General features: G+C 37.2%; 1 protein-coding gene across 1 annotated transcript; it reads left to right on the top strand.

Moving 5' to 3' along the window:
* Nucleotides 1-2,136: 2,136 nt before the first annotated feature.
* On the top strand, nt 2,137-4,130 carry LOC145643079 (zinc finger BED domain-containing protein RICESLEEPER 1-like). The gene is made up of 3 exons (XM_081694243.1): nt 2,137-2,488; nt 2,595-3,965; nt 4,069-4,130. The coding sequence occupies exons 1-3, from the start codon at nt 2,137-2,139 to the stop codon at nt 4,128-4,130; spliced, it is 1,785 nt and encodes a 594-aa protein (XP_081550369.1).
* The last annotated feature ends 10,402 nt before the right edge of the window (nt 4,131-14,532 follow it).

Genomic DNA, 14,532 nt, shown 5'->3' with positions numbered 1-14,532 from the left:
ATAAAATGGACACAAAATGAATGATTTTAAAGGACACGAAATGAATTATTTTGGGTTTAAAGGCACAAAAAGAGGAAAATAAGTTATGTTAATTCCACAGATAAAAGAGTAAAGGGATAGAACTCTTATCTGACACCAGTATATCGGTGACAAAAGATTTTGGTATTTTCCTATGTTTGAAGGAATCCACCGGATGACGTTTGTTGAAATGCTTTCCATGCTTGAAGAAAGCCGACAGATGAGGTTGGTAGCTTTCTAAGCCTGAAGAAACCTACCGGATGACACTTTCCATGGTTGAGGAAAGTCGACATATGGTTCTGGCGTTTTTCTATGCTTGAAGAAATCCACCGATAATGTTTTCCATGCTTGAGGAAAGCCGACAAAGGAATTTGGCGGTTTTCTATGCTTGAAGAAATCCACCGGATAATACTTTCCATGCTTGAGGAAAGTCGACAGATGATGAGATTGCAAGTCTCTGTGTATCGAGAACCTTGCGTCATGAAATGATGGTGGTTCAATTGTCCCCGAAGGTAGGCTGTAGATGGTCCGCTTGTCCCCGGACGTGGGCTGTAGTTGGTTCGCTTGTCCCCGAACGTGGGCTGCAGATGAGACCTGCAAAAATAAATTTGCCAATGGACTCGTATATATTATGATTGACTTGACCACTGACTTGACCAAGTTTTACTTGATGTGACATGACATGTGTATGACTTGTGAGTGTGTGTGTGTATGTTGAAGGAGTTGTGTCTTCGATAAGTGCAATTACTAGATATATCAAGGATCACTATTATGGAGATAATAAGTTCATTCTCTTGAGGTGTCATTATCTGTTGCTAGACTATGAGAGATGATCTTTGGACTAATAAAATGGTCCAAAGCCCGCTAGAATGGATCCTATGAGGTTACACACAAGGGTATTGGGTTAAGCAAGTTAGAGGCCCATTAATGGGCCTCATGAGCATTTAACTAATCATGAAATGGATTGGGCTAGCATAGTTAGATTGGAAATAAGTTTTGGGCTTTTGACATGGGCGCTCTTATTTAGAGATGAGATCTATAAATAAGATACATGCCTAGGGTTGCAAGGAAGTAGTTATAATTCACACATAGTGAATTTTGACATTAAGGCAACCAATCCCAAAACCCTTATTCCCTCTCTAATTCACGGCTCCCTCTCCTCCCCCTTTGGACTCACGGCCGACCATCCTTGGTGGCGCGTGTGGTGGTTCGTGGTGGTTCATGGTGGTTCGTTGCTCGCTCTTCTCCATAGAAGGTCAATTGAAGGGTTCAATTGCAACTAACTAGCATTAGTGGAGGTCTTAATCTGTGCCCGTGGAACAAGTAGAGGAATCACGCTTGAGGTTCTTTATCTCCTATTGTTCTTGCTCGATCGCACGTGGAATCACGCTTCAAAGGTACGATTATATTTTCTTTATGTGTTATGCATTAGATCTTGGGATTAGGTACTGTATGAATATGCTTCATATTTTTCCGCTTCGTAGTACTTATAAACTCCTACATATGTGTGTGTGCAGACACAAGCAAACGAAGATGCAAAAGCAAAAATTTTCCGTCAATTTTTATCATGAGTTGAGGGTACCGACTTTCTCCCGAAAAAGAAAGATGTGAAAACTAAACTTTTATTTTCGAACTTTCCTCGATGAGAAAATTTTGAAAAAGTTTTTTTAAACTTCCCCAAGAGAAAAGACGCGAAAAAAGGAAAGAAGTTTTGAACTTCCTCGTTGAGCAAGACAAAATAAATCGCATGGATTGAATTGCTTTTCTTGAAAGTAATGTATGCATGATGCATGTCCTTAGGCCAGGAGACTAAGGACAATTACATCATGTGACACGATAAATGAACTTAGGTCATGGAGCTAAGCATTAGAGCTGATCACGGACGGGAAAACCCGCTAGGCCCGGCCCGTTTGGCCCGCTTATAAACGGGCTTGGACAGTAGTTTTTTTTTAAAAAAAAATTATTTTGGCGGGCTGAGCCCGGCCCGCTTGCATTCATCTGCATCCAAATTCTCTTGTTAACTTAGACCCGGAGGATGAGGATGAAATTCCGTGTAATACGAGTAGAGTGCTGGTCAACTTTCGAGGTAGGAAGTTGAAGTCATCTGTATGGCAGCATATGGAGAGGCAAGTTTTGAAAGATAAGAGCATCAGAGCCACTTGCAATTATTGTTCTTCAATTTTTACCGCTAATAATAGTAGTGGTACGTCTCATCTTCAAAGACACATAAATAAATGCCCTAAGAAAATTAATCATGATATTAGAAACTTTTGCATTTCTAGTACTCCATCTAGTGGTGGTACAAGTAACATGTCTTTAAAAGATCCTACTGTCAATCTTGAGGAAGTGCGTAGAGCTGTTTGCATATATATTGTTGCTGGTGCACATCCGTTTTCTACTTGTGAGGAAACTGGATTTCAGTATTTGGCATCTACCATGTGTCCTAGATTTAATATGATTAAAGAGAGATGTTTTGAAATATTACAATGATGAAAAATTAATTGTCACGGATGATTTGCACAAAGCTCTTGGTCGAATATGCTTTACTACTGATAATTGGAGAAGTGAGCATACAGACGATGAATATATGTGTATAACTGCCCATTGGATTGACACCAATTGGAAATTACAGAAAAGAATAATTAAATTTGGGGCATTAACTCCTCCATTTGACGGAGTTTCTCTTGCTGACGAGGTTGCATTGTGCTTAGGCCAATGGAAAATAGATAATAAAATCTTCAGTTTCACAGTAGACAATGCATCTTATAATGATTCTATGATTGCTTCTCTTAAAGGTCATCTTCAAATGAAAAATTGTTTGTTCTATGGTGGTGAATTTTTTCATTTGCGGTGTGCTTGTCATATCATTAACCTTGTTGTGCAAGCAGGACTGAAGTGCATAGATGAAGTTGTCATTAAAATTAAAAATATAGTAAAACACTTTAAGCACTCCATACTAAAGAAGAAAAAGTTCTATAATGTTGCTGAAACAAGTTTTGGTATGAAAACAAACAAAAGGTTGCGAGAAGATAATTGTATTAGATGGAATTCTACTTTTCGTATGCTTGATCGTTTCATCTATTTTAGATATGTCATTGAGCATGTGGTTACTCGAGATAAGGATATTAGAGTTTTTTCTCTAACATTAGATGAGTGGGATAGAGTTTGTAAGTTGCATGAATTTTTAAAAGTATTTTATGATGTGACAAATAGTTTTTCAGCTTCAAATAATCCCACTTCAAATCTTTACTTTGATGGTGTATGGAGGGTTCATAGAAAATTGACAGAAGTTGCAAGTGGATCCGTAGGTAGTTTGACTTCAATGGCTAAGTGTATGCAAGAAAAATTTGATAAATATTGGTCGGATTATAGTCTTATTCTCTCATGTGCTGCTGTTTTGGATCCTCGATTCAAGTTAGAAAGGGTAGAATATTGCTACGAAAAGTTGTATGGGGAACTTTATGCTAGAGATATGGTTCAACGTGTTAATTCTGCTTTGTTTGACTTTTTTGATGAGTACAAAGAGATGCATGTTGGGAGTTCTCCAAACGAGGCCTCTAGTAGTGGAACTAGGGGTAATATTTCTAGTGTTAATGGAAGTGGGGTTTCAATGGATGAATTATTGGACTACAAATTATTTTTAAGTAACAAAAGGAAGGAAGATAACATGAAGAGTGAACTAGAGCTATATTTGGAGGAGAAGAATCCTGAAGTGACAGAGAAATGTGACGTTCTGGCATATTGGAGTAAGAGTATGGTTCGATATCCAACCCTTGCAATTATGGCTCGTGATATTTTGACTATCCCCATCTCAACTGTACCTTCTAAATCTGCTTTTAGCATGGGAAAAAAATTGATCAATCCATGGAGAGCCTCTCTAGGAGAGAAGACCATTGAGGTACTTGCATGTTATGAAGATTGGTTGCGTTCAAAGGGCCTTAAATTAGGTACAATATTTAACTTTTAATATAATTCTTCCATTCTTTGTATTATACTATAAGATACCTATAATGTTATTCTAATCTTTTTTTTTAATTTTTTTTTATTAAGGTTCTTCAACTTTCTTTGGTTATGGGGAATCAGCTTATGACGATGAGGATGAGGAAGCTTAATTTGGAGTGAATGATCAAGATTGTGTTAATTGTTGAGTGATATCACAAGTATCCTTACTTTAATAAATTGAATTAATCATTTTACACGAAAGGTTGTTTATAAGTTTTTTTTTTTGCTTGCAGAATGTGTATTTCAGAACACAGATATATCATTGGAGGAATGGTGAATTTGGTGGTCACTTAATCATTGTATTTTGGAGTTAGACTTTATGGTTCTAAAGTTTTAAACTGATGTATTAGAGTACTATGTTTTTATATTTCTAAATTTATGTATGTTGCAAGGTTTAAACTTATTAATTTATTATGGCCTGATGCACTTGAGTACGTAACAAAGAGTTTTCATTCAATTCTTGCATTTCATTCACATGTTTGCATTTTTTGGGTGCATTACAAAGTCATGTTTTCCTTTTTCCTATTGCAAAGTAGCAGATTATACATACTATATTAATAAATGAAAAAAAAGAGTAAACAAGCCCGTTAGCCCGTGGGCAGCCCGCTATGTAAAAAAGGGCGGGTAAGGGCATCGTTGTAAGGTCAGTATTCAAGGCCGGGCTTTAAATAATCAAGCCCGTTGGACAATTTTTACAGCTTAGGCCCGGCCCGTGTCCGGCCCAAGCCTGTAAACGATCAGCTCTACTAAGCATCATATATTGTGTAAAGAAACGATCTTGAACGTCACTTAGGTCTGAAAGCTAAGCACGCATACAAATGAAGTGATTATTGAGTATTGCAAATGAATGTTGCTTAGGTCAAGGAGCTAAGCACGATATTTTTTTTATGATTAAAAATCATTGAGATATAAATGTTGCTCAACACATTATGGGATGCGTGAAACAATGAATATTTTTCAGGTCAGGAAGCTAAGCAAGTATACAATGTTTCTTGTAATGAATGTTGTCCCGAAAGTCGATAAAACATGCACAGTGTTAAAGATTCCATGATAAAGGGTTCTTGAAGGGAAGGATGATTTATATGGTTATGGATGTGTGAGTGAAGTGTGTGAATGTGATACTAAGGCTGGCTGCAAGGGTTATGGTGATGGAAATAGATGTGAGAAGAGTCAAAGATGATGACTCTTCAGGCTGGGTAGGCTAAATGACGTGGGTTCAAGCCCCCAAGTCTAGCTCTAAATGGGTAGGGGTAAGCATTGGATATTCTTAGACTCAATCAAGCATGGGTATGAATATAAATGTGAATATGAATGTGAATGTGGATGCACCTCAATGTGAAGTTGCCTACGTATCCGTTAGGAATCAGGCCAACGTAGCTCTAGCCGAACTTTGCACAAGTGTGTGTACACCTTAAAGAGGTCTTTCAAGGGTTGTAAGGTGGTTAAGCTGAAGGTTTAAGGAAGAAAGGGGTAAAAGGCTCAAGACCCGAGAGAAGCCCCCAGGATATGCAATTGTGTATTAGAGTTTGCAAGTTTTATTTTTTGTATATTTTTTTTTGTTTTGAATTTTGAAAGTTTATTTTCATTTCTTCTTCTTTTTTTTTTGCTTTTTTTTTTCATTCTTTTGAATCAATGTGGGCAATCTCTAATCATGCGGTCCATCACTCACTTAACATTCATGTTTCTCAGGTATGGTACCAAGCACTCGATGAGAGACGCAATTTGAGACGTGTTCATATCAAATACATTGGAACACTTGCCCTTAGACATTGTTTTATTGTTGCCTTTTTGCTTTTTTTTTTTTTTACCTGCTTTTTGAATGTTATACAATTACACATCTTCCAATCCCAGGGTTAAGTAAATGTGGGTTGAAGAAATGAAGGTCAAACGTTAGACGAGGCTCAAAGTGGTTGATGAAGAAATGGAAAGTGATTGAATGGTTAACAGGAAATGACAGGGTTGTAGAGGTGCCTCAAGTCATTGGTGTACCTTGTGTTTAGTTCGGTAATTGATTTTTTTTTTTTTTGAATGAGTGAATGAAAAATGCTATGATCGAGATGTAAAGGAAATTTCTTATTTTATTAATGGAATAAAGGTTAATGAAACACATGGAACATATAAAAATTTGAAATGGAAAACCTATGCTAGACATGAATGGGGGAATGGAGATGAATGATAAAAAAAAAAAGGAATCATGAAATCTTGCACAAAGGATCTGCTGTGCGCCTTGTGTTTGTTACTTCTTGCACCCTGGAGGGATAGGAAGTTTGTTTGCATCCACCAAGTATTGAATGACATCCTTCAAATTCCAACATTGCTCCGTAGTGTGGCCCCTTCCTTGATGGTACTTGCAATGGGCATTGGGATTTCATTTTGCGCTCCTTTCTTCAGGTTTTGGCTCTAGAAATGGCCCAATAGGTGTGATCAGGCCTTGAATGTAAAGGAAATCAAAGGCCGCATCATAAGTCATTCATAAAGAAGTGTAAGTTATTTTCTTCTTGTTTTTTCAAGTGTTATTATTGTTACTACCGGCAGTCTTTATTAGATCATCCTCGATATTGATGCCAATATCATATACAGCTTCAAAAGTGTTCAAAGGAAGAAATTTGAGATGTTGCTTGTACTTGTGAGTCAAATTTTGGATGAAGAGGCAAATCATCTCTTTTTCTTTGGGAGGATCCACCAAGAGTGCAGTTGTTTCCCTCCACTTGTTCAAATAAGCGGTGAAGCCTTCATTCTCTTTCTGTTTGAGAATGGAGAGTTCACGTTCAGAAGTTCTAGCTTGAATGTTACACTTGTAATGATTCATGAAACTTTCGGTGACATCTTTCCAAGTCGCAGTACGCTTGACATCTAGGGAATAGAACCGTTGTTGGCAAGCATGTTCTAAGGAGAGAGGGAACACCGTAGAGAAGAGTGTTACGTCCAATCCTTTAAGAGCCATGGTAGCAGAGAACACCTTCAAATGGAATATTGGATTGTCAGTAGGCTTGAACTTTGGAATATCAGCAGTGGAGAACTTTTCAGGTAGTATGTCCTTCATATCCAAATGAGTGGGAGGCCGTTCCACATAGGTGAAATCCTCAGAAATTTTGCTCATTTGCTCTTTGATCTTGTCCATTGCAGCCGCAGTAACATTGTTTTGCTCTACTGTGTTGACTCTAGTAGTGAGTGCTTGCAACATGGTTAACATTGTTTCAATGGAATTGTTAATTCTCTCAATATCTTCCTTAGTGGCCATTGGGACAAATTGAAAGTAGTTTGAAGGTGATGAGTGATGTTGAGATGGTGAAGTTCTCTTCTAAGAGGTTGATGCAGTAATGACTCGAACTGTACCAATCTACCCCTGCTCCTTGACCAAGTACTGTGAAATGAAATAAATTCACTTAATTGTTTGACTAATTGCTCAATATAGGAAAGGAAGGAAAAAATAGACATTTGAAAACAGGTGAGAAAACTCTACTCATTCCTATCACGACGGAAAACGACGCATGCATGGTCCTAGTATACGATCATAAACAATATAGTGCATTACTCGAAGACAAAGTGTGTGCAATGACTCAACATGTGAGATTAGGTGAGTTTATTAAGACTCGTGGTATGATCGCATGACTAGACATGAGGATGTTGTGAAAAACAAAGGACCCAATGACCAAATAGCACGGAAGACTAAAAGACAAACTAACTTGATTAATTTTGTCCAATTTTAACGTTTATGCTATTTACTAGGTGAAAATGGTCCATTGGCAATCATTAGTCATAAATACGATCAACAACAATCAAATAAAAAAAACACATGTTAAGGTTAGCACAAAAAATCACAAGAAACTAGGAAGAGGACTAGAATTTTAGAAGAGTTATGACTCATGGGTATAAAAAAAAAAATAAAAATCTATAATCCTATGTTATATGAGTTGACACGGATTAAAGGATTTGGCTAAGACTAGCTTGACACGAAAAGATAAAAAATATTTTAAAAAAATAAAGAAAGTTGACGCTAAAAAGACACCTAAACTAGATAGGCTGTAGTATATCAGTTATAACTTTTGATCTGTGACTCTGATTGGGACGAAACTAACTCCAAATGAAAGATAAAACTCGGGGCTATAGATCCATAGATGGCACGACAAGTAACTCTTTCTAGAACTCCGGATATGACCAAAAAAAGTTGACTCTTGTGCAGTATACGGGAATAAAAATCCGGGTGACTCAAAAATAATAATAAAAAAAAACTATGGCTCGACTCTAACAATAAAAAAGGGGTTTGATAAGAAAAAAAATAATTAAAAAAAGTTCAAAAAAACAAATGCACACATAAGCATATCGTCACGCATGATGCAATGAAGTTCGCAACCTAAAGTCAAGTTCTATGTTCGACTATGGTCAAGCTTTTGGGTGTCAAAGGGTACCATGGTTAAGAGTTTGGACGCGTTAGCAAGGCATCCTCCCTTGAGGGTGTATTCCAACGGGCGGCTCCGCGTGTTCGTGATGAAATCGAACTCGGCTCCATGGTTTGGGTGGATTTAAAAACTCGGATGAACCCTTATTGCCATGAGCGTTTTCGGGTTGATAGAGCATAAATCCCCCGGGCTGGCCACATACGTAGAACACGTACTATTGTGGAAAATAGGTAAACTAAAAAAATCATATGCATATGTGACAATGCCAATTAAATCGCAGGAATACAATTAAAGAATCTTTCAAGTCTCATCCACTTATCTTAATTAAATACCGATCACTCAAATCGATAAATAACCAAGAATCCTCCCCAGTGGAGTCTCCAAATTGTAGTTGTCGCTCGAAGTGCGCCTACGTTAAAGCATGTGTGAATATGCTTGGCACTCATAGGAAGTGGGAATTCACATAATACGATTAGGGACAAGGAAAGTAGGAAGCGGCCAACAAGTTTTTGAGGAACTTGTAAACCGTTCACGGATCATTAAAGGCAACCACGATAAAGGGACAACGATAGATAACAACGATTAATCCGTGAAGGTTACACCCCATTCATAATCCATGAGATTACTAACTCCATATGGTTCGGAACCACGAAAGGAGGATCGGGAATGATGGTACGAAGTGAGTCATGGAGTCACATTCGCCCGTATTGGCCTCTACTCGGTTCTTATAGTGAAAAGTGATTCCTGCAATCTCAAAGGCATATAAACAAAGATTCAATTTGCTCCAAGATATTATTAAGCTAAATTGGTTTAATATTAATGCAACATATAATTCTAAAATATCGTGATCACTTGATTAAACAACAAGATTAAAAAGGATCCTAAACCGGTTGTCCAAATTATCTTATTAGGCGTCATTTTCAATTACATATTCCCTTTAACATGCAATGTTGCGATCAATAAATAATAATAATAGAATTAACATTAATATTGGAAGCAATTTAACAATGATAATGTTAGTCAAATCAAATATAAAATAAACCTAATCATGATACTAGCAATATTAAAATAAGAGTAATTAAGTGAATCAATTACTCACTTTCCGCGTTTCCTTGAATTGCTACATCATGAATAAACTGTTAGTAACTTCAATAAAAAATATAAATCAAATTGAAAATTAAATTAAATAAAGATAGATGTGATTTGGTCCAAACCCTCAATTAATTATACCTTTTACGCCTTGGTTTAAGTATAGAACTTTGGGTATTGTATGAACTCCTTGGAGTGCTTAATTAGGGAAGGAATGGAAGAATAGGGTGGTTAGTATTTAGGCTAAAGAGGGAGAAGAGAATTAATTTGTGATCAAACTTGTTGATGATTGAAAAAGGTGAGATATGACCTCTATTTATAGAGAAAAAAGAGGGGTCGAAGAATAAAGAAAAGATAAGAATTCGAATCGGATAAACTCTTGCGATAGACATTGGAATGAGATAAATAATATATTTTTGCAAATATATTGAAGTCTACTTTCTAACCCGATTGGAATCAGATTAAAATTATTTACAGAATAAAAGATATGGCCGAAATAGTGAGACGGTGTCAGTTTTGGATAGAGTTTGATATTTTATTCATATCTTTTCCGTTATAGCTCGGAATTGATATTATAATATATCATTGGAAAGATAATTTAGAGGGCTATCCAACCATATAAAATTTTGATAAAAAATATGAGGCACGAAAATTATATCTGTCTATCTTTGAACGTCTTTCAATTCGGATGGAAATAGGATTTTCAAAAAGAAAAGTTTGATTCAATTTCAAACTCTTTAATCTTATCTTTTCAAAAAGGATAATTAATATATTTTAGAAACTTGTAGAAGATTCTAATTAATCCTATTTGGTTTAATAATGGGATTAAATAATTTGTACCCTCCACATGATCATTGGGTCGTAGGTAAGGTGGGCTTAGGTTCGGTTTGGGCTCAGGTTAATATTTTGGTCATAACTTATTCGTTATAACTCGGATTTGGGCTTATAATATATCGTTGGAAATCTCTTTTAAAGCCCCATCCAAATATTAAATCATTGGACCCAGATTAAGGACCAAAATAAATTGGATTAAACGTTATTTAAAAAGGACACGAAATGAATGATTTTAAAGGACACGAAATGAATTATTTTGGGTTTAAAGGCACGAAAAGAGGAAAATAAGTTATGGTTTGGGGAAATAGGAATTGTATTGGTTTATGAAATTTATTGGGAATGAACATGGATTGAAGCACTCCAAATATTACATACTCAACCCGACTAATAATGGCGGTGAAAGGTTGTTCATCATCGGGTTTGGTTTTGGGGAGACATTTTTAGGTGTCTACAGCTTGTTACTGATTTTTCTTTATACTCAGCCTACGCACTCGGACATGATAATATTAATGAAGTTGGTTGACGCTTTGATGTACTGCATCATCAAGCTTCGACGTGGTGCGAGTTGTCGGGGCGGTTTTGGCGATGTTCTCGAGGTATGTTCACCTTTTTTCCCGTATTTACCATTTGTTCTATTTTTCACTCTTGACATCTTTTCATTTTGTGTCTTTCAGGAGTGACAGAGGTCTCGCTCACGCTCGAGGCAGCCTCGACGTGGTGCGAGTTGTCACGACAGACGATCTCTTGAGGTTCGTCGGCATTCTTACTCTCAACGGCAGCCTCGGCCTTCTCAGCCGTTTCAGGAGGCTCAGTGGCAGTAGCCTCAGTCTTTTCAGCTATTCCAACACTTTGAGGGTCAGTGGCAGCGCCCTTCATCATCCCAGCCTTCACGACCTGAGTTCAGGCCAATCATTACTCTTGTGGACTAGGGTTTATACTCAGTTCCATTGTCTGGGGTGCTGCCTCCACCGGTGCAGGGCTTATTTTCAATTCCATTGTCTGGAACAATGCCTCCACCGAAGCTTCCTACCTATTGGAGTCAGCCACGTCGTTTTCTAGTTGGACATGTCCTTCTTTGAGTTTGTCTGCTACTAGAGCTATAGAGACTAGTAGGGATACTACTCCTCATACTCGGATGATGGAGGGACTCTTTGGTCCGCCGTTCCCATATTTGCAGGCTGGAAATGACACTGATCCTAGCTCTTGTAGTTCTGCAGATTTTTGACCGAGGGTTTTTATTATGTACTTTGATTGGTGACACTTGACAATGTTTATGCATCATGACTCACTTTGTATTTTTTTCACAGTTTATGCATTTATCAGTGTGTATTAGTGTGTGCTTGAGACTCACTGTTTGTGATTGTGTATTTAATAATGACGCGAAAAAAAATCGTAAGTGGAGGGTACCGACCTTCCCCAAAAGAAAAAGAAAATGAAAAATGGGACAAATTTTGCAATTTCTCCGAAAAGAAAAAAGAACTAAAAAAATGAAAATGGGACAAGTTTTAGAACTTTCCCCAAAATAAAAATAAAAATAGGACAAATTTTGCAATTTCCCAAAAAGAAAAAGAAATAAAAATGAAAATAGGACAAGTTTTACAACTTCCCCAAAATAAAAAGAAAAATAAAAATAAAAATAAAAATAAAATAATAATAAAGTTAAAATAAAAAATAAATAAATGGAGAATTTTATTAGGAATGAAACTCTCGAAAAACAAGATTAGAAGATAAATGGTGAAGGAAAAACAATAAAAATCCGGATAAAAATAGGTAAAGAATAAAAATAAGAAAACGAGTGGGCACCGCGACACGACAGTATATACCGTGTCATGGCAAAACATGACGTGTCGCGGCACAAATCCCTGTGACACGGTGGTATTCCCCCGTGTAACGATGCGCGTATTCTGCAGCAGTGTAGTTTGCGCGCATAGAAAGATAGATTTTGAGCGTTTCTAAGCGTTTTGGCTATAAAATAGGACCAGTTTATTCGTGATATGCATAATTACGAAACATAAAATAATTAGAATATCATAATTCAATAATAATGTCTCAGAATTGTGATTATATATTGCGTGACTGGTTCTATTCTTTGACCAATGCGGACAAAAGAGAGTTGGAATTGTTTCAAGTTAGAGGCTTATTAGCCTTAAGGCATGTAGCAATTGAACATGATTTTCTTAGGGCAGCTTTAGATTATTGGAGTCCTGAAACTCATTGTTTCAAATTTAATTATGATGAAATTTATCCCCTGTCGGAAGAATTTGGTGCCATCTTTGGTTTTCTTGTTAGAAACCTCATTGCAATGCCTACCCTACGTGAGTATTATTACCAAGACTTTGAACGCCATTTGAATCTTACAGATGAAGATTTAAATAAAATTGTGTGTGGTAATGAAGTAGATATAGAAAAGCTAGCAAATTTATATTTCAATCATCCTGTCTCCGAGTCTTATCATGTATACCGTAGAAGGGCTTATATTTTTTGCATGTTTAGCAAGCTTTTATTTGCAAAAGGTAGGGTAGGACATGCTTGTTTAGCGTCTGTGCTTGAACATGTTGAATCTAGGAGATCTCCTATGCCTACTTGCCTTGGAGAAACTTTGCGTGGCCTTGACAAAGTAAAAGATGACTGAAAAGCCCTCAGGAAGGGCTCTCTAGTAATGTTGCAGGTAAAAACGCGCCCTGATTAGCCCTCGTGACATATAGCAGCCACCATGTCACGGTGCATGTTTGCCGTGTCACGGTGCTGTTCTGCATTTTTTTTTAGATTTGGTTGATGGAGTGTTTAGAACTTTTCCAAGCCTCCGACGATATTGAAAAATATGGTCCCAATGATCTGGTCCGTAGGAAGAAGAATTACTCTACAAACATGTCATATGATGATTGGAAGGTTTTCTTTGCAAAGAGAGAATTTTCCATTCGGTGGGTGATGCCTTGGTGAAGTCTTACTAGGATGGTTGGCACGAATGATACTCTGTATTGTCGCGATCCTATTATTTCAAAGCTAACTTTTTATTGTCCTTCTCGATTGATGCGACAATATGGACTTGAACAAGTAGTTCCACGCTATAACGATAGTCCTTTGTGGACCTTTGATGCGATGAAAGTAATGTTATTAAGTACAAGACTTATTGGATTAGAAGACCTTTGTGGACCGTTTCTGCGAGTAACCAAGCGCCTCCTCCCTTATCTAGTGCATACAAGGCATGGTGGAATCCTAAAAGTAGAAGGGATCGAGTCGTATCACGCAACTTTGATGTGAAGGGACTTCTTGGAAGTAAGAAGGCACCTCCTAAAGATCGTCTAGGTCCGAGAACACAAGGAATTGATTTTAAGACTCCTATAATGCCTAAAAAGTAAAATTATGTGAAAGGAAAGGGTAAGGAAAACATTGTTTATAGAGAGAAGCAATCGAAGAATTCCAAGAAAGGTGAAAGGGGTGAAAGCTCAACTAGAGGTGTGACAGTTCGGGCTACAAAAGACACATTAATGGTGAGGGTCCACCTAGTTGAAAAAGAGAAGGAGGTTCCTAAAGTGAAGAAGGATTAAATCAATATTGCTTTGCTTATATGATTCAAAATTTTAATTTTTAAATATGGCGCATGATGCCAATAATTGTAGTCACATTTATTTCAATAATAGCATTTTTTTTTCGCCTTAAATAAAAATTGCAATGACTTTTTTTTTATATTATCCTAGTCAAGAAGTCGGACGCAATGGAAGAATAATAACAATCGTCAAATAAAATATCCGTAAAACAATAAAATAACAAAATTTGAAAAGTGCAAAGTTTGTCGTGCCACGGAAAAATCTGTCGCGTCACGCTGGAATATACCGTGACGCGGGGAATGTTTGCTGTACTTTTTGTGTTGGAAATTCTATCGTGCCACGATGAAAATTCCCGCGGCGCGGTGGATGCTGACGTGGCACATCACTCTTTTTTTGCCGTGCCACGGTGGCTGTTGTCGGGGCACGGCGGACTCTGACGTTGCGCGGTGGCTGCTACTGTAGGATTTTCTTGATTTTAGCTTCATGTTGTTGTCGTGTGTGTTATACTTGGTCAACGGAGGAAGAATTTTATTTTTTAAAGTGGTCAAGCCCCCTTGAGGGGTTGCCTACGTATCCTTAAAAAGAAATCAGGCCAAACGTAGCTCTATCGGGTCATGAACCCATGCAACTAGGCATAAAAT

The sequence above is a fragment of the Chenopodium album genome, chromosome 8 (assembly GCF_948465745.1).
Source record: "Chenopodium album chromosome 8, dcCheAlbu1.1, whole genome shotgun sequence".
In the NCBI taxonomy this organism is placed as follows: Eukaryota; Viridiplantae; Streptophyta; class Magnoliopsida; order Caryophyllales; family Amaranthaceae; genus Chenopodium; species Chenopodium album.
Note: the sequence above shows the minus strand (reverse complement) of the source record. Positions and strands in the feature narration are given on the sequence as shown.

Excerpts from the sequence above, each read along its gene's own strand:
- LOC145643079 (XM_081694243.1), top strand. The coding sequence starts at position 2,137 with ATGGAGAGGCAAGTTTTGAAAGATAAGAGCATCAGAGCCACTTGCAAT. Across the intron at positions 2,489-2,594 it reads TAATATGATTAAAGAGAGAT|ACGATGAATATATGTGTATA; the intron begins GTTTTGAAATAT and ends GTGAGCATACAG. Across the intron at positions 3,966-4,068 it reads TTCAAAGGGCCTTAAATTAG|GTTCTTCAACTTTCTTTGGT; the intron begins GTACAATATTTA and ends TTTTTTATTAAG.